The sequence below is a fragment of the Scardinius erythrophthalmus genome (genome assembly GCF_964197995.2).
Source record: "Scardinius erythrophthalmus genome assembly, chromosome: 18".
Lineage (NCBI taxonomy): Eukaryota > Metazoa > Chordata > Actinopteri > Cypriniformes > Leuciscidae > Scardinius > Scardinius erythrophthalmus.
The window spans coordinates 8872636-8899495 of NC_138238.1; the positions used below are offsets into that span (position 1 = coordinate 8872636).

General features: G+C 37.8%; 1 protein-coding gene across 2 annotated transcripts in view; it reads right to left on the bottom strand.

Annotated features, from left to right (window-relative positions):
* Positions 1-26860, bottom strand: part of ndst2b (N-deacetylase/N-sulfotransferase (heparan glucosaminyl) 2b) — a 68627-nt gene that overhangs the window by 12209 nt on the left and 29558 nt on the right. Inside the window, exons 2-3 of one of the 2 annotated variants that reach the window (XM_081393560.1) lie at positions 2126-3541; positions 74-161 (exon numbers count right to left, since the gene is read on the bottom strand). In XM_081393560.1, coding sequence (XP_081249686.1) covers positions 74-161; positions 2126-3160 — 1123 coding nt within the window. In that variant the 5' untranslated portion in view covers positions 3161-3541. The remainder of the gene's footprint in view (positions 1-73; positions 162-2125; positions 3542-26860) is intronic. The other variant, XM_081393561.1, reaches the window with a different exon arrangement.

Genomic DNA, 26860 nt, shown 5'->3' on the forward strand with positions numbered 1-26860 from the left:
AGAGACAAAGAATACATGTGTGGAGGTGGAAGTAGATTTGACCTGTTTAACTCGTGTAATAACTGTATCATACCTGTATGAAAAAACTTGCCAGAGAATCCCAGGTTGAAGGTGAAATTAGGTACCAGAGAACGAAGTTTATTCTGTGTGTGAAGCAGTGCCTAGTGAGAAGATGAAGAAAAAAAAAAAAACAGATTTTCAACTGGTTCAATATACATAGTTTAATAGTATATATTTGACACATAATGAGCAGCTATCGTGGGTTAAGATTTTTATTTTGGGTATTTGAAGCTACAGTAGGTTACAACGAATGGTGGGTGGTATGAATGTATCACATTATGAGTCACAGTAATGACATCTTGCAAAACAGTTATTTTTGCTGGATTGAAAAAAAAAATTGACAGTAAATACCCTGTGTTAATACCAATTTTGGATAATCCAGTCAATAAAAATAATAATAATAATAATTTGCAATTTGTAAAAAAAAAAAAACTTCATTTTTAAGATTTAATATTATATTGGCAAAAAAAAAGTTTCTGACTGGATGAGTCACATTTAAAGTTGTGACCGCACATCAGTTCTACTGTATATTAATGTGGCAAACAACCATAAACAGCTAAACTTTAAATTCAGGTTCTTCCTCATTTGGGACACAATTTCTCCTCTATCTTCGCATTACTTAAGTTTTTTTTTTTTTTTTTTTTTTTTACACAAAAGAAAATATTTTAGAGAATGTTGGTAACCAGACAGTTGACGGCACCCACTGACTTCCATAGTTTATTTTCCTACTATGGAAGTCAATGGTTGCTGTCAATTGTCTGGTTAACAACATTCTTTAAAATATCTTCTTTTGTGTTCAACAGAAGAAAGAAACGATGCTAGGCAGTCTTATAATCAAGTATTTTATTTTGTTATTTTACAGATGCAGGTTGGAGAGGAGGTGGAAGAGGGCAGGTCTTGCAGAAACAAGAAAGGCAATGAAGGTAAAGGGTGAGAAGAAATAATAAGAATAGAACAAAAGATGAAAAATGAAAAAGTGCGCTCTTACTGGGGGGAAAAAGAAAGGGTAAGAGAAAAATCAGAGAGAAATGTGAAACTGAAAACCTCAGGCATGACATTGCTTTTGGTGTGCTGGGCCACACAGAAACCCCTATGAGAACTTATCTGCTCAAATTAAAAAGTGAGCCAGTCTAATTAGCCCTATGCTAGCCTTCAGCAAGAGCCTTCTTTCACTCTGAGGAGATGAGAAAGAGGGGGGGAGAGACAGAGGAAGAAAAAGAATACCATGCTCCAATGCATTACAAACAAGCTCTCCCTCTTGCACAATAATCAAGGCTCTCTACAAACAACGGCAGAGAGAATACATCTCCCTGATCCGTATTAACCGTGCTAATTCATTAGCTTCATTTCAGTCATGGAGGAGCTCTGGGAGTGTGATGGCAGTCAGAGAGAAGCTCTGAGAGTAAAGAGCTTGGATTATTCAAACAAAAGATACCTTTGATGGAAGACAAACTGGGTCAGGACTGATTGATGTCTGATTCACTATCAAACATATCACAAACAGACAACTTCATATCAACAAACTAGTGTTTTTTTTTGTTTTTTCTCCTAGTGGTGGTTGCCAAGGTTTTCCTATATGGTTCCTTTGCTAGGGTGTTCTGGGCAGTTGCACACTGACCCAAGTCAAAACAGCCCACCCCCAAGTCTCTACGATATTCCGGTCACTAGATATGGCTACATATTCATACAAAAACATTCTGGGGACCATGAACTTTTTGTGAATATGATAAAAAATTCACACTCAATGGTTGAACATTTGAAAATAAAAATTAAGACTGTCATGAATATTAGTATTGTAATCTTTCTGATGTACTTGATAGTCATATTGATATGTAATCAGAAAATGATTGGCCAAATTGTGTAGCACAGCAAACCTGGAGCATTTTGCAAATAGTAAATTTTATCAAAAAATATATATAGCGAATCGATTTTCCCCCTCAAACATGCAGCCCTACCGCTAAGTATGAGCAATAGTAACAATGATGCTAGTTTTAGCAAGCACATTAGGTCTTATAAAATGAGTAACACTTGGCAAGTATATCCAATACATTTTTAAGGCTCTTACCTCAACATCCGCCACTTTCATGCGCGTCCCCTCCTTCCCAACAAAGATGTCATCCACGTCCACCAGCAAAAATCTGTCCAATGAGAGGCTGAGCCTCCTGCCAGTTAAATACCCCACCGCATCCACAAACAACAGCTTGTGCAGCCAAAAAGTCAAGCTTCCACCAAAGAACACCCTCTGAATCCCATCGTGAAGACCTAGGTCCTGCACAACCGTAGCTAGCAGTGCTCTCTGTTGGTGTGAGTGTGTTGGGAGCTGATTGGGTTCTGCTGGTCTGGGGCTAGCTAACAGCACAGGCTCATAGGTGCTGTGGTTGGACAGGAAGGTGGTCCAGTTGTCTGCAGGTAGAGGGCCAGGTTCCAGCTCATTGGGTTTGGTGATGTAGAGTAGAGGTGCAGCAGGGTTGACTCTGTAATCCCAAAGTGGCAGGTTTGAACGCAAGAACAGAGGGAAGCCTCTGAGCTGAGCGCTGGATGGGGAGTTTTCATTTGCCCGGTAGAAGCCAATGATTCCCACTCCATAGTCTTGGCAGTATTTATCCAATAACTGGCGGTTCCAAGAGTCCAAGTTGACGTACTTGAGCAGATTCTCAAAGACGACGAGTGTGTATCGGCCACGACCTCGCCAAGCCAGAGGAGGCATGTCCCCTTTCCCCGGTGCAATTTCAGTGCGGTAATGAAAGCGGCTTGACTCTAAAATAGCAACAATCTCTTGTCCAAGTTGGGAGTAGATGCTTTCCACGAAGAGCAACACCACAGGCTCTGTCCGAGAGGTGTCTGCTGTCCTCGGGGAGTGTCGCCGCTGGCTGATCTGCGATGGCAGGAACAGTGGAGCCCTTTGTCCACCACCAACTACTGATGTAGCTACACAGTCTCCCAGTGGTAGTGGAAGAGGGGCCTCCTTGATCTTGGGTCCAGCAGTGACGTGATAAGCCAGGTAGGCCATGGAGAGTAGACAGAAGAGAATGAGTGCAAGGATCAGGCGGTGGAGACCTTGGTGCCTGACTACTCGTGCCAACTTCCTCACTCCAGCCATAGCTGTCTAGGCCAAGTGGGTGGCAGGGACAGAGAGAGGGTGGCGCCTCACTCTGGTAGGGAGGTAGAACAAAAACAGGGCAGGGATTAAACGGCAATGAATTTGCCCTGCCAGGAAACAGCCATTGAATCTAGGTCACCATGGCCCCCATAGCCTGCGACAGAGTCGCCGCTCCGGTGTCTCTGTTTTTGTATCGTACTCCTCCCGTCCATATAATGACCCTACGCGTAAGCAGCTGAAGGCATCATGTGAAAAAACAGCTCAACTGTTTGTTCTTTAGAGTGTTGTTGCTTTGGCTTGAAACCCTCTGCCACTTCATGCATCTGCTTGAAAAAAACCAGGTGTGAGAGAACAGTCATCTAGCAGAACCACATGTTCATCCTAAAAGAGAAATGAGAATGGGGGAACAACAAAAAATGAAAAGTTTGAAAGGATTAGACCTAAATCTGTTTACTTTAAGGCTGGAATGCACTAAACAACTATTCCAATCTGGAGAAGTTGAAGCTAGTTGCCTAAAGTCTGAGCCATTCTGTAGATTTTGCGTAGTCAGAGTTGAAAAATATTGCATTGAATGCAGTATGATGTTTAGACTTGAAGTCATGTAGTGCATCCCAGCATTTAAAGATAAATGTATCCAAAAATGAAAATTCTGTCAATTCTGTCTCTCATATTGTTCTGAAAGCACCTGTATTACTTTTTGGGGAGAGGGAAACAAAGGGAGAAATATACCGTTTGCTCTTTTCAATGCAATTACAATGAATGATGAGTGAAGTTTTACAGCTTTATAAAGGAAACAAAAGTACCATGATGCTCCAGTATCCATTCATTGCAATTCTATGGAAAAGAGTGATCAATACATTATTCATACAGCTTTAACACAACACAACACATCAGACCATTGGTAAACATGCAGAGTGAAATCAGTGTAAAAATCCCTTTTTTCTTAAACAGTTTATGGCCTTCACCTGATAAAGAGCACTTTTTAATGCATTAAACCATGTGTGACCTTAAACGCTGTAGGATTATTAGCCATAACCAGTGTTCAGGTGTGTATGTAAACACACTCATTGATGACAATATTCCTTTTTGGGTAAACTAATACTTTAATGATATTAAGAGGATACATTTTTACAATGTCTAGACTCTAGACTCTAGGTTTATAATCATGGTCATAGCATAAACAGGAAATCCATAAACACTCACATAAAGAGTCACAAAATAAACTTGGGAATTTCAGAATGAAGTCCTGCTGCTATCTGAACTGTACCATGCATGCACTCCCTTAACCTTTAAAACTTCAGGTCGTAGAGCTTCTCCCCATCCCAACACATACAAGAAGGGGCCACAGAGTATCTCCACAGAGAGAGTAATGAAGACAAACCATCTGCTGATTTTCCATTAGATGACACAAACATATACTCACAAAAACACACCCCCTGCCCCATTAACACTCAATGTCCCCATCATCAAATCTCCCTTACCGTCTACATGAGACCTTTTCCCAGGGATCCCAAAATAACTCCACCCCACACCATCCCTTAGTCATGATCCTCGGATATAGGCTTTCAGGTGTGACTAGAAATGTGTGAGAGTGCTAGTGCGTGTGCTACGTGTATACAAAAGAAGAGGGCGTCAAGTATGAAATGTCAGTACGGTGCATAGTCTGTTTATCATGAGCTGCTTTCAGCTCTGTCGTGTCCTCGATATCAAATGTGATTAAGTTTGGTAGATCCAACATTCACCTGTAGATACTGCAGAGAAACATGATGCCGTGAGAAACTGAGTTCTAGTTAAGTAGGCCAAGCGACAACCCAAACAAGTCGCCCTGCCACTGGCATTATCGCTGCAATATTAGCCTTTGCTAGCATTACCTTTATTTGAATAAGTTAAGGACACAAGAAATGTAATTTTAGGGCACCTGTATTCAAAGGGCTCAGAGAAATATCATTATGTTTGACGCACTGCATTAAGCTTCCATTAAGTAATGGCTTAAAAATGTCTCAATGCCTTTATTAGTTAAGAAGTGCAGAACAAGCTTTGGACGTGAAGCAGTTTCTGCACCAGAGATCCAGTTCCATTAATGTGGCACATTTCAATGATTAATCTCTAGAAAAAAAGCAGAATGGCTGAGCATGAAGAATTTCAGAGATAAAACATAAGCTGACTTAGCAGTTTTATAATATATTATACTGTACCATGTAAATGGATCTTTCCAGTTGCCAAGAATAACTCTGATACAGAACTTAGCAGAAGAAACTCTATGACGGGAACAAAATGCACCACAATGCTGGTGCCTTATCATCTGAGGATGTTTCTTTACTTCATATGTAAGCTTTTGATGCACATGGTCTAGTCAAAGAGGCTTTTTGAGATGCAGAAGCAGTGCAGCCTGTGACCACAGCGTGGAGCGAGAGCTTTGTAGTGCAGCTAACACAGAAGGGCAGAATCAGCTCAGCCCGAGGGGTGCCTAAGGGCCGCCGGCGTCACGACACGCATAAGCAAATGACATTCTTCAAGAGTCCTTAACACGCTCTCTTCCCACGGCACTCAGAAACACTTCGAGTGATTCAGCACACATACTCCATTTGACTTCAGTGTTGACTTATGGTTCCTTTCCTTCCACTAGGAAATCATTATCCTGGCCAGGCAGTATAGGGTTTCTGTTCTGCCAGTGTGTCTGGCCAACAGGAGAACAGCTCTATGGGACACTGTTCCTTATGACTGCTGGAAGCCAACGGCGCTGTGGAATGTCTTACCGGCTTTATATAAAGACAAAGTGTCACATGCCCTCTGGCTGATATTTGATCCACAGGTAATATAAGGATAATGAATTCAGCAGAAGCCCTGAGAGCTGTGATTCACACAATTGCGCCCGAGTTTTAATTAGACGAGTCATTTAACTGATGAAAAACAAAGCATAAAGGCATACTAGAAATAAGGTACAAGAGGCTACCGTGTATTGTGGATTTTTTTTGTTAAATTACATAAACTACATTCTCCTACATGATAAAATTAAGAACTAAGCAAACTCACTTAAGCAAAATGCCTCCATATAAATATATATATATATTATATATAGTGAATATATTGTGATTTTGTTCCATTTCTATTCATATTTATCATTTATTCATATTCAGTGCTATGCCTCCATACAACCAAAAAAGGTTGTAAACATATAGTATTATCATTATATATTGTATATCTATATCTATAATTTTATAAAAAATTTTGTTATATAGTGTCTTACAATATATTTTTGTAATATTAATGTACACTATTACAACTATATGCAAGATTTTTAATTCACAACATAGAAAGAGGACAAAAAATAAAAAGGATTGGCAAAATGATTGCAAAATGTTGCAAGACAGATTAAACTCTTGTTGTACATGCAAGTACTATAGCTCAATGTACTGTTTAATGTGCTAACCACTAAATCACTGGTCTGACTACATACATGGTTTGGAGGAACACAATAGTCAACACACTCGCAGAAAAAGCCATTTTATAGAGGTCCTGCAGGCTTTACACAATAAAAAACATGGCTGTTGAATCAGTGGGATACATGGTAAAATTCATTAGAAAGAAAAAAAAAAGAAGACAGAATGTAAAAAAGAGCAGATGGCAAATGTTACAGAATAAGGATAAAGTTTAATCTTCCATCTCTCTATCTTCTAAAAAGCCAAGATAACCGCTCCCATTAACCATTAATAAATATTTAATAGTGGAAGATTAGCGTTAAATAGGTCTCCATTAGTCAGGTTATTCATCATAAGACTTCCAAAAGTGTGAGAAAAGAAAAGATTTAGCGAGAGATAAGGTGTTAATATGAAAGCGAGAAAGTGCTTTCAGGTAATTTAAGTCAGACACCTCTGTTGGACAACTCTGAAGGGTTTTTGGGAAATAGAAGAACGTTACAGATAAGATATGCCCAACAGAAGGAGAGTGTAACAGTGTATGAAAGAGAGAGACGAGGATAAATAAAGAGTCATGAAAATCCCCCCCAAAAAAATGTCTTGCTGAATTTCAGTTTCAAATATTTTTTCTTGTTTCAATTTCACCCTGAAATAAGTTATATTTCTGTAGTAAAATGGGTTGCTGTTTGATGTTGACATTAAACTGGCTTTTGCAGGAGTCATCCTGAAGATTTCCTTCACACACACACAGTAATCTGACCGCCATGTAAAAAAAAAAAAAAAAAAAAATCTTTTAAGAACTGATATTCACCAATCCCCTGTCAAGAGTGTGTTTTCATCTGTGCCCAAATACACACACACACTCAACTCAACCTTATGAATGGCTTCTTTTTTAAATGATGAGCTGCAGAGAGCTGAGAGAAGGTGAAAATTAATGATGGTGAAAGAGTGGAAGTAGGAGGAGGGATGTAGAAGAGGCAGTGCGCATGTTTGGGTTTTTAAGGAAAGGACATGTGTCAGCATGTCTGTACAAGAAAATAGCTTGTGATAACTCAAAACTGGTTTATACATGATGTATTTGTAGTTGTACCACTTTTAACATAACACTGGAATGCGCTTTGCTTTGCTTACCCTGAAGTCATTTAGCAGGCTCTTGAGGACACTGAAGTAAAACCAAACTCAGACAACTCAAAAACACAAGCATAACAACTTAACTTACATAACATAACATAACAATGGCGATATACTCGTCTGACTGAAATGGGCATTTTAGGTCTATTGCAAGGAAAATAGGGATGTCACAATGGCATGAGCAGTGAAATTTTAATGATTCAAAATACCAATTTCATTACCACAGCAAATACAAATATGCTGTTGAATATTGTTATAAACAGAGTCCGGTCCTGGTCTAAAATAATTTATAAGAACTCTGGAAACTCACTAGAAATCTCTTGAATTACAAAAAATAAATATACATACAATATAAAGTACAAAAAAAGGATATTATGCACAACCATTCAAAATGTTAGGCTAAGTAATAGAAGAAAAGTGACAGTGAAGATATTTATAATGTTTATTAGGAACCTATTTAAAATAAATGCTGTTATTTTGATCTTTCTATTCATCAAATAATTCTGGGGGTCACTGTCTCTTTCCACTTTTTTCAGTGTTGATGATAATATGAAGCTGATTCCTGCAATGAAGGTGATGCTGAATTCAGCTTTGCCATTACAGGAGTAAATAGATTTTTTTAATATATTAAAGTTATTTTAAATTGTTATAATATTTCACAATATTAATGTTTTTACTCCATTTGTGAACGAAATACATTTTAACTGTAAATTTTGAGCCTTGGCGACCATACGAGATTTATTTTAAAACAATTAAAAAAATCTTACAGAGAACTCTTGTATGGTATAGTGTATAAATACACAGTTTACTACATCATTTCTGTACCCCCCAATATTTTCATCACAGCTGGTTTGACAGCACATAAAACCAGACTGACTTGACTGCTGTGACAGTAGTCGAATGCCAAAATGAGTCTCTTTTCAAGATACTGTAGAAAACCTGGTATCCTTACATTTTTTTATTTTAGTATTGACCAAAATAAGTGCATTTTGACATCCCTAATAGATGCAATCACATGGCACATCATGCTCAGGAAGACTTTAGTTTCCACATGGCCAGATTCCCGAATACGTCCCATCCTGTCTAACTGTGCAGGTACTGGAACACAGTTTCATACTTGCACGAGACATTGCATCCAAATCAATACTAGCTTAGGCATGATGGCGGCCATCTTCCCCAGGTCTATGTTAGAACAAGCCTGCGGTGGATACGTAGCCACAAGGTCGTGGATATTTCAGTGGAACCTACACAGGAGTCAAGGCCTACCATGATTCACCTGCCCATCTCTATTTCCCCACCCTGATACAGCTGTCAGTCAAATAAAAGATGACCACAGTGGCGTACACAGCCTTTACGGCTGTCAAATCCATTTTAGAGAGCACTCCCTCAGACAGACACAAAAACACAAACAGCTATTAGAGCTGTCAGCCCCCATTCACAGACGGCTCACAGTATCTCTCCCCTTCTCTCAACAGTCCCTCATAAACACATTAATGCAGACAAACAAAAGACAAGCGATGCAGGTAATCATTCCATCAGAGGAATATAAATCAAGCTCAGTGCAGCATTAAGAACTAAAATCAATTCCAATCTTCTTGCTTTTAGCTTCCCTTCGTCCTTTACAAAATCTCCATGGTGATGGATCAATCACTCCACCCCTCCTGCGCCCTTCATTTCTGGGATATTGTATTAAGAGCTGGATTTCTTCAAGGTTCAGTTTGGGCTCTCAGGAGCGGACAGATGAAGAACAGTTATCTTTTTATAGTCTGAGTTGGGATATTCTATTAGCTAGAATGGCTTGAGTTTTCTGATTTATAGCACAACGTGTCCACCTCACAGCCAGGGGGAGCTGTTAGAAATCAGCAGTCAATCAATTCAAGTCATCGGCCCAGTATAATCAGACTTAATGATTTAGGGAAAGTGAGAGAGAAGAAAGAAGAGAAGAAGAGAGTGTGAAAGAGAGGCAAGCTATGATCCAAAACTTAGTGAGCTGCCTTGCTAGACATTTCAAGTAGGTAGCCGTTTTATATTGGTATTATTTATTTTACTATTATAGTATATATACTATTATTCTTCCCTTTTCGTTTCAATTTGAGTCATTTTGTTATTTATTATTGTACAAAACAATTTTTTATTGTTATTGTTTTTTTATATATTTTAAATAGATTTAATTATTTTTATTTCAGTTAAGTTGTTTTCAGTTACTAATTTTAGTAGCCTACTTAAACTTTTTTCAGTTAGTTGCCAAGGCAACATTTATTCTAATTTTCTTTTAGTTTAAATCCTTTCATCTAATTCATACATACATACATACATACATACATACTAGGGCTTGCATAGACTAGTCGAGTGGTCGATAGATCGACTACTTCAACCACTAGTCGACGCTGTCGGAAACAATCGACTACTCGAGCGTCCATTAAACATAAATTAATTAAAAATGGCGAACGTCACCAACAGACACCACACGTCATATGTGTGGAAGAATTTCATCAAGGATGACAAAAATATTGTAATTTGGCCAACTCTGCAAGAGGCCGTTCACATATTGCTTCTAAAAACGTGTGGAAAGCGCGCGTGGCCGTGCTGCTGTCTCCTACAAGCGCTTGCGCTCCCGTGGCGTCTGTCGTTGTCTTCATGTCTTTTCATTTACAGTACCATAAACGACGAGTAGTCGAGTAACTCGAGTATTGTTTTGATAAGAAATCGACTAGCAGAAATCAGTAGTCGTGCAACCCCTAATACATACATATGCATATATTATTTTAGCTTTATTTCAATTAAAAAAATAAAAATGTTTTTTGATAGTTTTAGTCAACAATAACACTTACAGGCAGCATAATTATGATACTTTCTAAGAAAGTCTAAGTCTTCTGGCAAAAAGGCTGATTGTATGAATCCTTCACAAATAAGGCAATACCAGAATGCACTGCAATTGTGAAACATACTTTATTCGTTCAATACTGCAAAGCATTGCTAACAATGTAGTTTAAAGGGGTCGTGAATTGAGAAATTAAATTTTCCTTGATCTTTTGACATATAAGTGGTCAGTTTCAGAACTCAAAACTTCCTCATTAGTCCAAAGTTTTACTGAATCCAAGTTCCAAAAATTATTCCTTTTGGATTTTGTAACATTATGATGTAATCGTGTGACGAAAGACCGCCTCTGCAGAATCAGATCAAAGCCTACTTCTACATCATCACATATGTGGCCCCAGCCACTGGTGCTTTAATGAGATGAGAAGAATGATACAGGATCACTGGACTAAAAATAATATTACCTTCCAAAGGATCCTAATGGTAGGAAAGTGCTTATTTATTTTCAAAATGTCTCAGTAGAGCATTATTTGCTCATTTCACTATGGATTCTTTGGTAAATCAGTCGCAATTTCGGCGCAGCCTTTGCAAACAGACTTTTACTGGTATGGTATTGACCCGACAGTAATGCTACAACATGAAAGTAACCATGTTAATTTTTATGCCTAATCTGTGATTCAATGATTTCTGATATGTAATGATTAACGTACAGTCAGACGTTCTTTGTCTCAAAATCGTTTAATGCTATTTATCAAGCCAGTGACTAAATGGACAACTTCACATTGTTTCTCTTAATAGCATGAAAAAAAAAAATATGTTATTTAAATTGTGATTAAATCATATACAGAAAGCAATTAGAGAACTCTCCCTTTATAATGGCTGGAGCTGTCAATCACATAGAATAGTTTATCAGTGAATGAGTTCTGAATTCTCGCCAAAACTCCTGTAATAATCAATGACATTGTCATTGTATTTGCACTGTTAGTTCTTAAAAGCATTCATGAGAGTGCAGAAATCAAGTTGCAATGACGAGATCACTGCATTCATGCGCTCAACAGACATGTCTGTCATCGGCTACAATGCTCATCACTACAACCTATCATGTGATGGGAGAAGATCTAAACATAATGCTATAATAAACACTTTTCACAATTAGTTAATCTTGACAGCAATAACAGTAAAAATGTAGAAAAAGATTTCGAGAGAGTTTCACATGTAATAATTATTTCATATGCAAAGATGTTAGCCAATCATAGCAGTGGGCGTTTACATTGAAGTCTCATAGAGCATTCAAATCAGAAGGCTAAATTAAGGCCTTTTATTTCGACATTATGACAATTTTTTAGGTAAAAATCATACTAACATTATAAGTGCACCTTAGGAAGCATTGTAAAAAAAAATGCAGTTCATGACCCCTTTAATAATATCAAACTGGACTATTTCGCCCAATATGTGTGCATTATGATTTTTTCTGCTTATAGAATCACTAGAGACAGCACAAGCAGAATATGCCCGTTACCTACATGGAAAATTGCTGCCTGACTGTGTGTCATGCCAGAAGTATATTAAAATGTTAACACCAAACTCTGGAAATCAACAGTAAGGTTTAAATGAATCTTGTATGCTCTTTACTAGAGTAGCATTATTTGAGCTATGAGTGACTTAAGAGAGTTGCTACCTATGCAGGGTGTTTTAAATCAGCCAATTATATCAGGTTTCATCATACTGTAGTTAAGATGCTGCCTATGTACTGTAGGCGCTAGGTATGGAGACAGCTCAAGGTTCTCAAACAGAGCTAGAGTGAAGACAGATAACCAGGGGGAAAGATGAAATCACACAAGAAGAACAAGATCAGATATGTATGTATGCCTTAAACTAGATAACATCTCATGGCTAACTGCTTGAAAAAGTCCCATGCTGGTTACCAGTGTTAATCAAATATTAAATACTAAACTCAGACATGCAATGCATGGGATTTTTCAAAGTTGTCCAAAATGAAGGTTTTAAATAGAAATTTAGGGCCCTATTTTAACGATCTAAGCGCATGGTCTAAAGCTCACGGCGCAAGTTTACTTAGGGTGTGTCCGAATCCACTTTTGCTAATGACGGGACAAATGGTCGCCGCGCCAGGCTCATGGTCTAAAAGGGTTGTCCCTATTCTCATGAGTAATGGGAGTGTTTTGGGATTTATGTGCGTTAAATCAATCAGAGTCTCATCTCCCATTCCCTTTAAATGCCAGTTGCGCTCCGGCGATCCGCAGCTCTCCGGAGCAGATTCACAGAGCTTCTTTTTTAGCTGGATGCCGGAGAGCTCCGCAGCAATTCAGCACTTATATAGTGCGATCATACGTGAATTCGCGAGACCTCGTGGATCCTCGTGCCTTCAGCTGTCAGTCATGGCCGCAGCCGTTCCGCAACAAATCCGGACCTGGTGGATATTGAAGGACGGCGGAGCACAGAGCCGACACGCAGAGGAGCCAATCCGCAGCCGTCCCACAGTTGGTGGAATTTCGGGGTTAGAATTAAACAAAGAAACGGAATTTGATTAAAAAGGATTGACTAAAAGGATTCTCAAAAGAGAGCGACCTTTTCTTTGTCTTGAATGATGTCAGAGCTAGAGCCTTTCCATTAATGAATGTCACATAACAAGAGGAAATTCAAATTTTCTATGGTCAAATGCCATGAATACTGTGCCAAAGGACAAAAGAAGCTGGACAAACTTGATGAAAGGAGAAAAAAAGGAAATTAAAGTACACAGTTCATAAATCCTCTATGGCAACAGACATATTAGAAAAGATAAAGCACAGATGGGCCGCTTGTAAATTTGCATTGTAAATCAAAGATTTACAGCTACTTGTAAATCTCTTCCAAGAAGGGTACAAATTATGAGAAGGATTAATGTTTGATCCCCTTAATTAAGCCTTCAACCCAATTCCCCAAAAAAGGAAGTCAAAACAGAAGGTTAGAGAGAATCTACTTATTCTTTTTAAATATAAGAATGCTATGTCAACACGGTTTTCAAACGTTCCAGTTACCACAAATTAGTCAAATTAGTTTTACAAGATTAATCATTTTCACTTGGCATTAAATAGACACCCACGAACAAACATTGTGTTTAAGTGAGGTGGTAACCAAGGTTGTGTTTAATTGAGGTGGTAACCAAGGAAACTGTTTTAGTCCCCATATATATATTGGTTACAGATGCTAAAAGACTAATTTGGTTACAAATGCTAAAAGACAGCTGGGGTGGGCTCTTAAAATAATCAACATCCTTAAAAGTCTATATAATTCACATATTACTTCAGCTGTAATTATCACAACAATGTCACTTCATTAGGAGACAACTATTCAACAAGTCTCAAAATAAGTTGCTGCCACAAATAACAAATACATCAACACTAACATGAGAATATATGCCAACATTTGCGTATGTGACATTGCGCAAATCTCCGCGCACACGCTTGGACAAGCTGATAATAATTTGTTTTCACTGGAACTGGTTAACATTCAAAATGTCAAGTGTTAGTGGCATTGTGAGCAGCCTTGAGCAGAAAGTTATAAAAATGCGCTCAAAGAGCCTCTCTTTCGACTAAATCCATGAACCACCTCTAAGAGCCTAAAGCTAAGAGCTGAACCTCTGAGAAGAGAAAATGATATCCTCTCACCAGCCTTTCAAATTCAAATGTTATCTGTGATTAAACCTTTAGGGGCGGCAAGCACTATCTCCTCGTCCCTTTGAATGCACTTAAAATAAAAGTGCAAAAGACAGCAAAAAGCACACCAACAAAAACAGAAAGACATCAATCTCCTACAAAGGCTTTTAACGGCATCCATTTTAATCCCCGTTCTGAGAATTTCAATCAATGCGCCATGGGCACATGAAAACATACCGACACAGAGTTTCAGAAAGTTATTTTTTTCCCCAAAAAAGGCTGGAGTACATAGGAAGATCATGCAGCCATGGGGTGATTTTCTCTGTCGTTCGAGATATCTAGGCTTCTGTTGAGGGAAATTGATTTCCTTTAAAAGACAAAGCGACAGAGGAAAGGCCAAATCGCTGCTTTTACTAGCATGCTACGAGTGAATTGCTCAAGCCAGACAGGTACTGGAGCTTATCTAAGGGTCAGATGGCGTATCATGGGTTACACATCTGGGAAATGCAAATCATTCAAGACAGTAATTGACTATGGGCTTTTCACACTTAAAACCGTTTACCTTGTGGTGAAGGTGATACCAAAGGATATACAAAACCATTCAAAGGTTTTGGGTCAGTAGAATTTTGTTTTTTGAAAGAACGTAATACTTGCAATAAATTGACAGTAAAGACATTTATAATTTTCCGAAAGATTTATTTTCCATTTGGAATTTCAGTTTCCACTAAAATATTAAGCAGCACAACTGCCTTGGTGAGCATAAAAGACTTTCAAAAACATAAAAAAAAATTGTAACACTTTATTTCGAAAGTCCACTTAAGACATTCCACTAACTATAAGTAACTTTGCAACTACTGTACGTCAACTGGGTCTGCTAACCCTAACCCAATGTCTAAAGTGGACTATTGAAAATAAAGTGTAATAACAATTTTTTTTACTGTTCTTAAACTTTTGAGTGATAGTGTACATTGTAAGATATGTCGGTTCAGTCTCACAAGTTCAAATTCACGGGTCATGTCACTTCCTGATCCCACTCCCTCTCTCTACTCCACTTTCCTCCCTGCCTGTAAATAAAATGCTAAAAAAGTAATGCATACATAATCCTGTGTTATCTTGTTTCACACTGTTCTTATTTCCCCCTGGGTTAGTAATTAATCCTAGGTATTCAGGTTTCAAGATTTTGCACTGTGCATTTGTAAACCCCAGTTTAACATTCTTATTTGCATATTTATGAGGTCAATAACACTGATTGGAGGAATACATTTGCGAAAGACACAGAATCATTTTAAAAACTGCTTGTGGCAGTCACTGGAAATGTACAAAAGCGAAACCAAATTCCAGTTACAGGATTTGCCACCACTAGTGGCCTTTGCTCAGGGTTTAGAAAGATGGTAGTTCAGTCTGAAAATCCCCAAAATCGTATTATTCATGATGAAACTGCGAAAATATTCCAAGGAAAATATGTCTTCATATAAAATAAGTTACCGAAAAAAGCAGCTCCACTATAAAGTGTTGTTTACCCAACGGTGAAACTCATTTGTAATTTGACAGGCTAGAATCTACACAATTGATTCCAAAATGACAAATTCACCAAAGAATATATCAGACTTATGGGTATTTTTCAACAACCAACCTTACAGGGAAATCTAGCAATTCCATGCGAAGTCTGTCCATTCTGATTACATTTATGACATCTTGCCTTGACATCCACTGGAAGTTTTATATCCGGCATTTTTAAAGACACCTAAAGTCCTCTTTGTGGTAAAAGGTTCTCTGCCGTCATTGCAAAGGATAAGCCTTAATTACATCCCCGTGAAACAATGTGACAGCATGAGGTTGGGCTGAAGACTCCTGCAGTGGTGGAATGGGACTACAGCCAGATGCTGTCAATTAAAAAGCCTGGACAAAGGAAAAGACAGGCTCCTAGACAGGGCCAGAGAAGGATATGATATCTACCAAAGATGTTTTTCCACTCACAGAAAACCACTCGTCCCATGTCGTAGGCAATGATCAAACCCAAGATCTGCTCTAATGAACTTGAGCTACCATTTAATTCCATCTCTTCAGATACAGAGGAAAAACCTCTGACCACAGGGTACAGAGGAGTCATAACTGTGATTGATGGAAGCAAAGAGCAAATCGTGCTGTTCATACGAGTGTATAAATAATGCACATTATAAAACAGTTCTGGCTCTAGAATCAGTCCAGCCTGACAACTCATCAGCTGAATTTATATTAATGCAGTCTACAGTACATATTCTAACTCTGGCGTCTTAGTCATATTGCTTTTTCAGTCATTTTATGAAAGATTTTATTACAGAGTTTATTACAGTGCTTTTACCATGTTTAAGATGGGGTTTAAGGGGGCAACATCCCCTTGCCTTGGTAAAGTCACTGTAATAAACTGCCTCAAGTGGCTTACTGCAGTAATATATTTATAGATATGTGCTTGTATGCATGCTCTGGGAACAAAATGTTTTACTGCTCATGCTCAGTGCCACTTGAGTAGAATTAGATTAGCATTTTCTGAAAGAAAGCAAAAGGCAGCAAAAATATTGTGTTAAAACAAACGTTTTAGGTAAGCTTAAGTTTATTGTTTTCTTATGAATGTGCATGAGAATCAATGTGGCTTTTATGATTTCAACATTTTCAGTCTGTAAATGTTACAATGACAATCGATGTCAATTACTTTTGAATGGTAAACATTCTATCAATGTAAGTCAAAGGAATAATTTTCTTTGATAACAAAAGATAACTTCCTAACTGGACAAAAAAAAAAGTTATTATAAAAAAAAGTTATAATGGAAACGCTGGAAAGAAAAATTATTCATAAAAAGAAATACAAGGAATTTCCTTAGTGTTGTTTGCAAGTCCTGTATGATCCCGGATCCCTGTTTGCACCAACACATGCACTCCCTTCGAGACCTTGTGTGACCACTTTCATTTTCACATAACTCCTCAGACAAATGTCATCCTCAACACCTCTGTTTACCCACATCAGAGCATGGAGGACAAAAAGACACAGGCAGCTTCCTGAAGCAGCAGTGAGATGTGACCGAACAAAAAGCAGACGCATCCCACTGCTGTCATCTTGAATCTGCAAGCAGACGGCACAGAGGTCAGGACAATCTCAACAGCTTCCTTCAAAGAAGGACGACAGGGGTGCTTTTTATCTGTAAAAACTAGAAAAATACAGACTGTTACTCACTCAGAGTTTGCCAAAATGAAGTATAACTATTAAAATAGCGACACAATGTAAAAGCATATTTAGATACACAAACATTCAAAAGATTAGGGCCAGTAAAACTTTTTTTTTTTTTATAATACTTTTATCAAGCAAGTATGCATTAAATTGCAGCAATGATTATTAAATGTCAGCTACTACAGCAGTAATGAATGTTGATGGTCTTGTTTTGTAACTAAATTTGCATGTAACATCCACCCACCAAATGATCGCATTAGCAATACTCTGCCTTTCTAAATGAAAACTAGTGAAGACCGTTGGCAAACCGGAAGAAAACAACAAAATACACCCCACCTCTGTCCTCCTTTCTGACAATCACCAGTGATCCGAGGGTGTTTATTAACACAAGCACACAGAGTACTGTGTAAAAGGCCACATTAATCTGTCCTCCCACTCCTGTCCAGTTCCTATCCAAACACGGCATGAACGCATGATCTCTGCCTTTGGTCCACATCTACAGGAAAGGCTTTTCAAGAGAGGATGTTTTACCATTATGGATAACATCATAATGTGACATTCTGGTAATACGATTTAGATGGTCCACTTTAGACATTCTATTAACTATAAATAACTTTGCAACTACATGTAAACTAACTCGCATTAGAGTATTATTAGATTGTGTGCTTAATATCTGCTAACACATTATTTTGATGCTCCCCAACAGATATTCTACTGACTATACTGTAAGTAACTTTGCAACTACATGTCAACTAACTCTCATTAGAGTATTATTAGACTCTCTTCTTAATATCTGCTAACACTTTATTTTGATGCTCCTCCGAAAGACATTCTACTCACATTCTACAACTTTGCAACTGCATGTCAACTTCTACTAACCCGAACAGTGTACTAATACACTGATGAGAGTTAGGTGACATGTTACAAAGTTAGTTATAGTTAGAAAAATGATAGTAGAATGAAAGTGGACCATCGAAATAAAGTGTAACTGAAAATCTTATATTATTATTACTTCTTATACTTCAAGGATTTGGGCAAATATTTCGTGACGTGAAGTTTCTTTAAGTGAAGATAGTAAGGAAAGATGATTGACAGGACGATTTAGCAAGGCTTAAGTAATGTTTTGGTCTAAGGCATGTTTATAAAAGCTACTTAAATGTCCTAATTGAACTAAGGCCTAATCCTGGCTTAATCTAAGCTCTGTCTGTGAGACCAGGCTCTTATCTAGTAAAATGTGTGGTCACTCCCTAGAGTATGCATGATCGCGAAATCAAAAATGAAAGTGAAAAGCACATTCCTGCCTGATGCCTGCAAATTAGATAATTGTGAGAACATTGAGATATTTTTTTTCCATCCTCATGTCCCTTTAGAGGCTCCATAGAATGTGTAATTTCCTTTCCGAACATCGTTTTCAGTTTCAGGCACATCCCAAGCTAGCATTAGCCTATGCTCTACTGTTTGAGCTACACGAAGGCTTTAGATAATTAGACCCACTGCCGGTTGCATAAACCTCTAAGACTAGTCTTACAAGTTAGACATCAATTTATTTTCTTTAAGATGGTTCATATCTTTTTTAAATCAGTTACATAAAAACGTAGATAAGCCTACTTTGATAACGAAAACTAAGACTGACTGCCCCTGACTAACTGCTAGTAGGTCATACTAGAACTTAAGACACTGTCTTAACATTGTGGCTATGTTTATGCAACCGGCCGCAGATCTAATAGCGTGCCTTAAAAATAAATGTTACAAATGACATCAGAGACCATCTGATATTACATTATTGGCAGATAGTCAATATTACACCACCCAAATGACAAATGCTTGAATACTTCTTGAAAATTAAAATGATTGATTTCCTTAATCCTAACCAATTGGAGTCAATCTATATTGTACAGTCATGGGGGATGAGTGCTATGTTACTAACACATTATTGAAGTCATGGGAACAAGTGTTCAGTTTGTTGCCATGACAACACGGAACAGCACTTCAGCATCATAGACGAATGAATTCAGTGTCTTTAATGCAAAATCTGACAATTTTGCTTCATGGAAAGAGTATCAGCTTCGTTCTCTTCATTAGAGTTCAGTAATCTGTGAGATAAAGGCACTTCCTATGTGCAAGTTCACACCTGACTAAACAAATTACCTGCTATCCTGGGACAAATATCCAAAAGCACTATTCAAAGATTACAAAAGATAAGTCAAATGAAAGATCTAAATGACAGACTGGGTGACACTCGTAATATTTAAACAATAACACTGTTTGAGAGAAATTTTAACTGAGAACTTTCACTGTCAATGAACGTTATCTTCCAAAGTGTGAAAGTCTGTTTTGAAGCGTCGCTACAGGAATAGCTCAGCTCAAAATTATTCCTATTCCTTGAAAAACTTCCCCAATGACTTCTTTGACTTCTACTTTCACTCAAAAACATCTACTGTAATCAGTGCTTCATAATTTGGATGGTGAGCAGCAGACAACGGCTCTCCTGAAAGGCTATCGGGCCATTCTATCGGATGAAACGCTGAAATATTCATGACAGGCTGATAGACTCAAAGCATTCTGTCGGCTTTCTCCCACCGGCAGAGCATTAGTGGCTGTTATAGAGAAGAAATGGACTTGAAAATAACCAGTTTTTTGTTTAAGAGGCATCTATTTAAAAATATTTAAAAGGTGGCTGTAAATGTCACGTTTCAGAGAAAAGCCATATGGAAGTCAAGAAACTGAAAAATGTAACCAATAATGGTAGAGACTGGCCAGTATAGGCTATATAATCCCCATATCCTTACTGTACACCATACCACTTCATTAACTGTATACTACTGTCTACACTGCACTAGGCCTATATGTCATATACTGTTTATACTGCACTACCTGTCTATACTGTTCACATTGCACTTTTCTGCATTTTTGCACTTCTGGTTAGACGCTAACTGCCTTTCATTGTCTCTATAACTGTAATCTGCACAATGACAACAAAGTTGAAACTAATGTAAATCTAATCTAATCTAAACTACTGCTACCTGTACACAGATACCCAAATACATGTCACCTAATATCACCATTATAAATAGTTTTGCAACCATGTAGTTAAATTTTCCATATTTATTATATGTCATTATGTCAGTATCACTATCAGTATTTGCTTTCTACCATGCACAAATAAAAATGTCACTGAACTTTTGCTGTGTAATTGTAACAATGAGCACTCAAACACACCAAACCAACAATTACTAAAAACACACACAAAACCTGATTTTGCACGGGCACTGCACTAGTAATAATAACAACAATAAATGGTTGCATACATGGTTGGCTTGACTTTTATGAATCTCTTACCTTTTTATTCTATTACAACAATCACAACAGTTACAATAAAAATCATAATTTTAAATTAATAATTTTAAAATAAACATACATTTATTTTTAAGAATCACTATCTATGTTGGGCTATCTAACTGTTAAGCGAAAATTGCTACACGTTTCTCACTTGAGAATAAATGGCTGTTATGTAAATAACAGTTTATTCAATCATATGAGTAGATTATGCAAACATTAAATAAGCTGTAAACACTGTTATACATTCTGCTATATCTGAATAAGCTCTTTAATATATGAAACCTGGAGCAAAGACATTCACACCCAACAAATACATACATTTAATTTACCTAAAGCAGAAATTTTAGCTTCCTGAAATAACAAGACTATCAAGGAATCTTTCCATGTAAAATCCTTCTGGTTTGTGATGCATCTCCAGCACCAAGTCTTGATAAAAAAAAAAAAACAGAAATCGCTAGAACTCCGCCACGAGCGCCCTATCCATCACTATGCACTGACAAAAGAAGAGGGATGAAAGGAGGAAGAGAGGGAGAGGTGGGAAATGGAGGGATAGCTGAGCTGGCTGATTATACCCCCTGCCTGCAGTGCCTTGTTGGATGGGATCAAACAGGCCCCGGCTCTCCCATGAGATTATCTAGCGGGGTGTGTGTGTAAATGAGGGGTGCCCAAGGCTGCCTGCCATCTCCATAATCACAGCAGGAGGACCTACAGCGAGCTGGTGCAGCTGGCATACCATTATCCTTTGGTCTAAGGTGCCAGCTTCCTTCTGCAGAAAACATGCAAGAAGGCTGCAACCATCTGTTATGACACAATTCGTCATGTGTCAGTGCTCTTGCAATACACGCTCAAAATGCAGTTTCTTTAATAAATGCATTAATTAAATACCAACTAATTGCACATCTTTAAAGGGGTCATGACATTTTTTTTTTATTATCTTAATATGTTCCTTGAGGTTCACCTATACTATTAATAAAGTTTGTTGCACAAAATAAAAACAGTAAACACATACATATACATACATACATATATATATATATATATATATATATATATGAAGAGTTCAGATGCAAAAACCTCTAAGTGCCATCTGAAATTTTCTTCTAGAATGATCATTTTTATCAAGGTCGTTTATTTAAGTTCAGTGATTTCCCTTAAATGGCAATTAATAAGTAATTTTCATTGCCATTTAAGTGAAATTACTGAACTTAAATATACAAGCTTCATAAAAATGATAGAAGTATGAATGAAAAAAGTACTTGGCTACTTAATCTGTCAACTAAAGTTTCTTTGCGAACAAAACAAAATGCTCCGAACAAACATATCCAGGACGCCATTAAAATAAACCATATACTTGTTTCCGACGCTGGGATCCTTCTGAAGTCTGTACAGAGACGTAAACGAGGTATTTGAACAAGACATGTCACAGTGAACATTCTTTTACTCTTTTCAATTTGTCCTATTGTCAACTCAAGTGTGTGGAGTATGTCAGAATCGCAATGCAACGCTCACATCCAGTGGTGGTAAACGTCAGCCTTTAAAGCAACTGAATGCCAGTGGGAGGGCCCTATGGTGTGATGATGTATAACTATTAGTTGATGTCTTTCTCTGCAGGCAGTTATATGCAAATGTATTTGCCCATGTGATGTCACAGACACCGCGATATCAAAACAAGCCGTTTTTGGAGCCTGATTAAATAAATGCTTTTGTTCATTATGAGGAGGACATTTTAAGCTATGAAACTTGCAGGATGTTTTAATGGTTCAATGACTTCTTATAATGTCAAAAGATCAAGGCAAATTTGATTTCTCATGTCATGACCCCTTTAAGGGTTTAAAGAAAATTACATCACTTTTAAATTATTCAATAATTTATGACATTCTTTCTTCATGGAACACCAAATGAAAAATTGTTTTTTGCTTCCTTCCACACAATTAAGTCATAATGCGTCATGCAGGGCCTTTCAAGGACAAAAAGTACCATAAAAGTAGTTACTAATGACTTGTGCACTACATTCCAAGTCTTATGAAGATGAATGTACCAAATTATAAGCCTTCCCCTTTGCCACAGCGCTCAATTCTTATTTGGGCATACATATTTTGAATCTTTTTCAGTGTTTATCTTCAGAAGACTTGGAATATGGTGCACAAATCATATGGATTACTTTTATGGTTTTTTTTAGAGATTCACACCCCCTCTATGCTTTAATTGCATGGAAACAAAGCAGATTACATGGATTCACATGGGTTTTAAGCATTAAGATGAACAAACAATGACAGAATTTTCATTTCAGGCTGAACAGCTCTTTAAGCATTTCAGCAAATCCAGAACAAACTGAAAATGATCAAGTCTACTGGGGAATCCAGCTTGAAGGTAAACAGCAAAATCACTTCCTGTCTGTTGACGTCTCAGAGCCAGTGCATGCACATTAGTCTTTAATAAAGTCTACTGGTATGTCTTTGAAGCGGATGCTCTCAGGACAGATTTAAGTTTTCTGGGGCTTTTGAAAATCTAGCTCACCTGTTAGGCTCTGCCCAAAATACACTCTCACTCTTCTCCACTTCACTCAGCCCAGGAAACCTGAAGATCATTAGTACCAGTAACCTCTGCTGCTTTATGCAGGGATGGCATTGGTGAGACACCACAATTACTTTCATCTAGCCAGCTTTGTATACTTTTACCATAGTGCTGATAGTTCACCCAGACAAACATTAAGGAGTTTGAGTGCAACCAAAAAATGGAGAAAATATTGTATAAAATATTTAATTTACATACATATAATAAAAATGTATTTTAAATTTGGATTTGAACACTAAGTCTGATCAGCAAATCGAACCAAGTAACGATGGCTGTGTATGTATGTGTGGTCTTTTCAAGGAGATCAAGGTGCTTGCTTCAAGAAGAAACACATGGAGCAACAAACAACCTTTATGTCCCTCAAGTCCTTGAAATTTGGGATATCTCAGTAATTATAACTCAAATAGACATTTAGTTTGTGTGATGTGTGACTCAACCAACTACCACTAAACACATCAGTACCACCAAAGGAACATACATGTGGCTAATAAAACCCACCAGAAGAAACATGAAACAGGTCAAGGTTACCAAAGTGGCCAAACTTTTGCTACCAGGAGATATTGAAAAAAAGGCAGTCAGAGATGTTTTTTTACATAGCTGTGTGCACCTCTCGCTCTGCCTTCACTCTACTTAGCAACTATAAAACGGCAGTGATAGTTATACAAATATTTGGAAGGATTTTGGTGGGGAAATCAATGGATTGTGCAGGCTAAGTTTAGCTCAGAGACCACAGAATGATGTAAACAGAACTCGGGCTTCGGCCATAGGTTAACCTCAGGCTCTCTGTAAGCAGGGCAGAGATGTTAGCTGAGGTAATGGTTTATGCTAGACTAACAGCTCTAAACATCTAATAGCCCTCTGAAATATGTAAACATGGAACAAAAAACAAACTGGCACAAGAGCCTTATTTTCAGCTGAGAATGTGTGAAAAAGGCCAGTGAGGATGACTTAAATTCTAGATATGTAGCTAAATCCTACAAAAAGTACTATTATAGTTTTTCTCAATAGTGCACTATTGAGATTGAGACTGTTTCACTATGGTTGATGCGCTGAGCAGCCATATTGGATTCTGAAGTCGGGGTTGTTGCAGTTCCCCTCGAGTTTCCCAGTCGCAACTCCGACTTGAGGGGGCGTTCCAGTTAAAAGTTACTACTGGGAAATAGGAATTTCAACAAATGGAAAGCACCATAAATTGTTTCCGGTTTCCTCAGTATCGATATTAATTTTAAGATTTAGAGGACTTGTGTCACCATCTACAGCAGCATTAACTTAAAGAAAGAGCAATATATTATGGAACAGATGTAACCCTTGAAGATTGCCTTCCCTTTTAAAACAAAAGAAGATATTTTGATTGACTTGCATATTATGGACAAGAAAACCATTTTTCAAAATACCTTCTTCTGTATTTCATAGAAGAAAGAATGTCTAACAGGTTTGGAACAATATGAGATTGAGTAAATGAAAGAATTTTTGGGTGAGCTATCCTGTTAATTAGCAGGACAGAGGGGAGAACCGCAAACTGTGGGGTTGTCTGTGTCAACTGAAGGAGAGCATATGGCTTTCCAGAAGCTTCAGAGGAAAACAAACCTTAATCTTGACAGCCCGTTCATTTACATCAAGAGCACTTCTTATAAATAAGATTAAAAAAAAAACTGTGACAACTGATTGAAAACTGCAGCGTTTACACCTGTAAGTAACACAAAACCTGATACAGTATTCACTACCAGCTTGTCTTTTAAATGCAGAGTGAGTGTTTCTATTTTTGACTAAAGAGCTATTGTACAGAGTTAAGGTCAAGGAAAGAGAAAACCATCATTTCGTCTTAGCCAGCATTAAGCCAGAGATGCAGCAGGAGAACACCAAGCATGTTTAATTCATCCTAAATAAAAATTTTCCAGGAAAAAAAACTCAACGTCCAAGATGCAGTAAATGAATATCCACAGTGGTGTTTATCATAATAGGAGTAGTTTTTTTGTGTGCTGAGACAAATTGCTCTGTGCAACTTTGTACTGTCTGAATAATGTATAAATATCTAATGGCCACAAATCTGACTAACAAATATGCAGACAGCACTATTTTGCAGTACATACTGCGTAATGAAGATAATGAGTCCATTCAGCAGCATGCAATCAAAGACAAAATACAGAGAAACAACCACATACACACACACACACACACACACGTATTTTAATATTTAAGTCTGATTATATATACTTCAAAAAGACAAAATACAAAGCCAATAAGTAAGACACAACCTGATATTCACTACCAGCTTGTCTTTTAAATGCAGTGTGATTGTTTATTTTTGACTAAAGAGCTATTGTGCAGAGTTAAGGAAGGAAAAGAGAGGAAACAGAAAACCATCATTTCGGCTTATCCAGCTTTAAGCTTGAGACGCAGCAGGAGAACACCATGCATGTATAATTCATCCTGAATAAAATCACATACTCTGCATTTTAGGGAAAGTAATGAATTATAGAAACATTACAAATCACCACTAGTGCTCCAAGAGGAATAGATTACATATTCCCTGTGCTGCCACCGGAAATACAGTCAGAGCTGAAGACTGACAGATGCGACAGTCTTTCTGGAAGCTTCCCAGGTGGCCGTTTCACCTCCAGTCCAGTGTATATAAAGTGTTAAAACAGCATGCAACCTGAGGGACATCCAGTGCGGAGAAATGCTGAAAAATGTAAGGAATTCAATTGGCCATTACCTCTTTATCCATAAGCCCTCACGGCATACTTCAGTTAGACTCATGGTAACAGAATCTGGGGAAATGTTTGGGCAGGATCTGATTATGAAGTCCATAACAGAGCAGCGTTGTTGCAGAGGGATGCATTACTATAGGTCTGACCATAAACAGTTTATAGCAGTAGAGAAAGCAGCTCAGTGGAGAATGTATAATCTCTTTCACTCTTTACATATACATATATACATATACATATACATATACATATATATATATACATAAATATACACATATATAAACACATATATATATATACACATACATACATGCTTCTCTCATCTGGTCTTCGCTTCCCTTCATTTTACAGACACAAACATTATTACACATTAGACCTCTGATATAAAGCAAATGAAACCCATAAAGAACGTCAGAGCTGGTTTGTATGTTGTGTACGCACTGCAGAGAGAGAGAGAGAGAGAGAGAGAGAGAGAGAGAGAGAGAGAGAGAGAGAGAGAGAGAGAGAGAGAGAGAGAGAGAGAGAGAGAGAGAGAGAGAGAGAGAGAGAGAGAGAGAGAGAGAGAGAGAGAGAGAGAGAGAGAGAGAGAGAGAGAGAGAGAGAGAGAGAGAGAGAGAGAGAGAGAGAGAGAGAGAGAGAGAGAGTGTGTGTGTGTGTGTGTGTGTGTGTGTGTGTGTGTACATGCCAGACACAGTGAAAGGAAAAGATTAGATACAAATAACATGTACTGGCTTGTCAGCCTGAATGAGCCGTAACATGCAGTAAAACTACATCCTCTAAACTTTCTTTAACTCCCTCTCTGCCATCTCTCCTTATTCATCCCTCATTATCAGGCCAGACTAGAGCTTCAGCCTCATAAC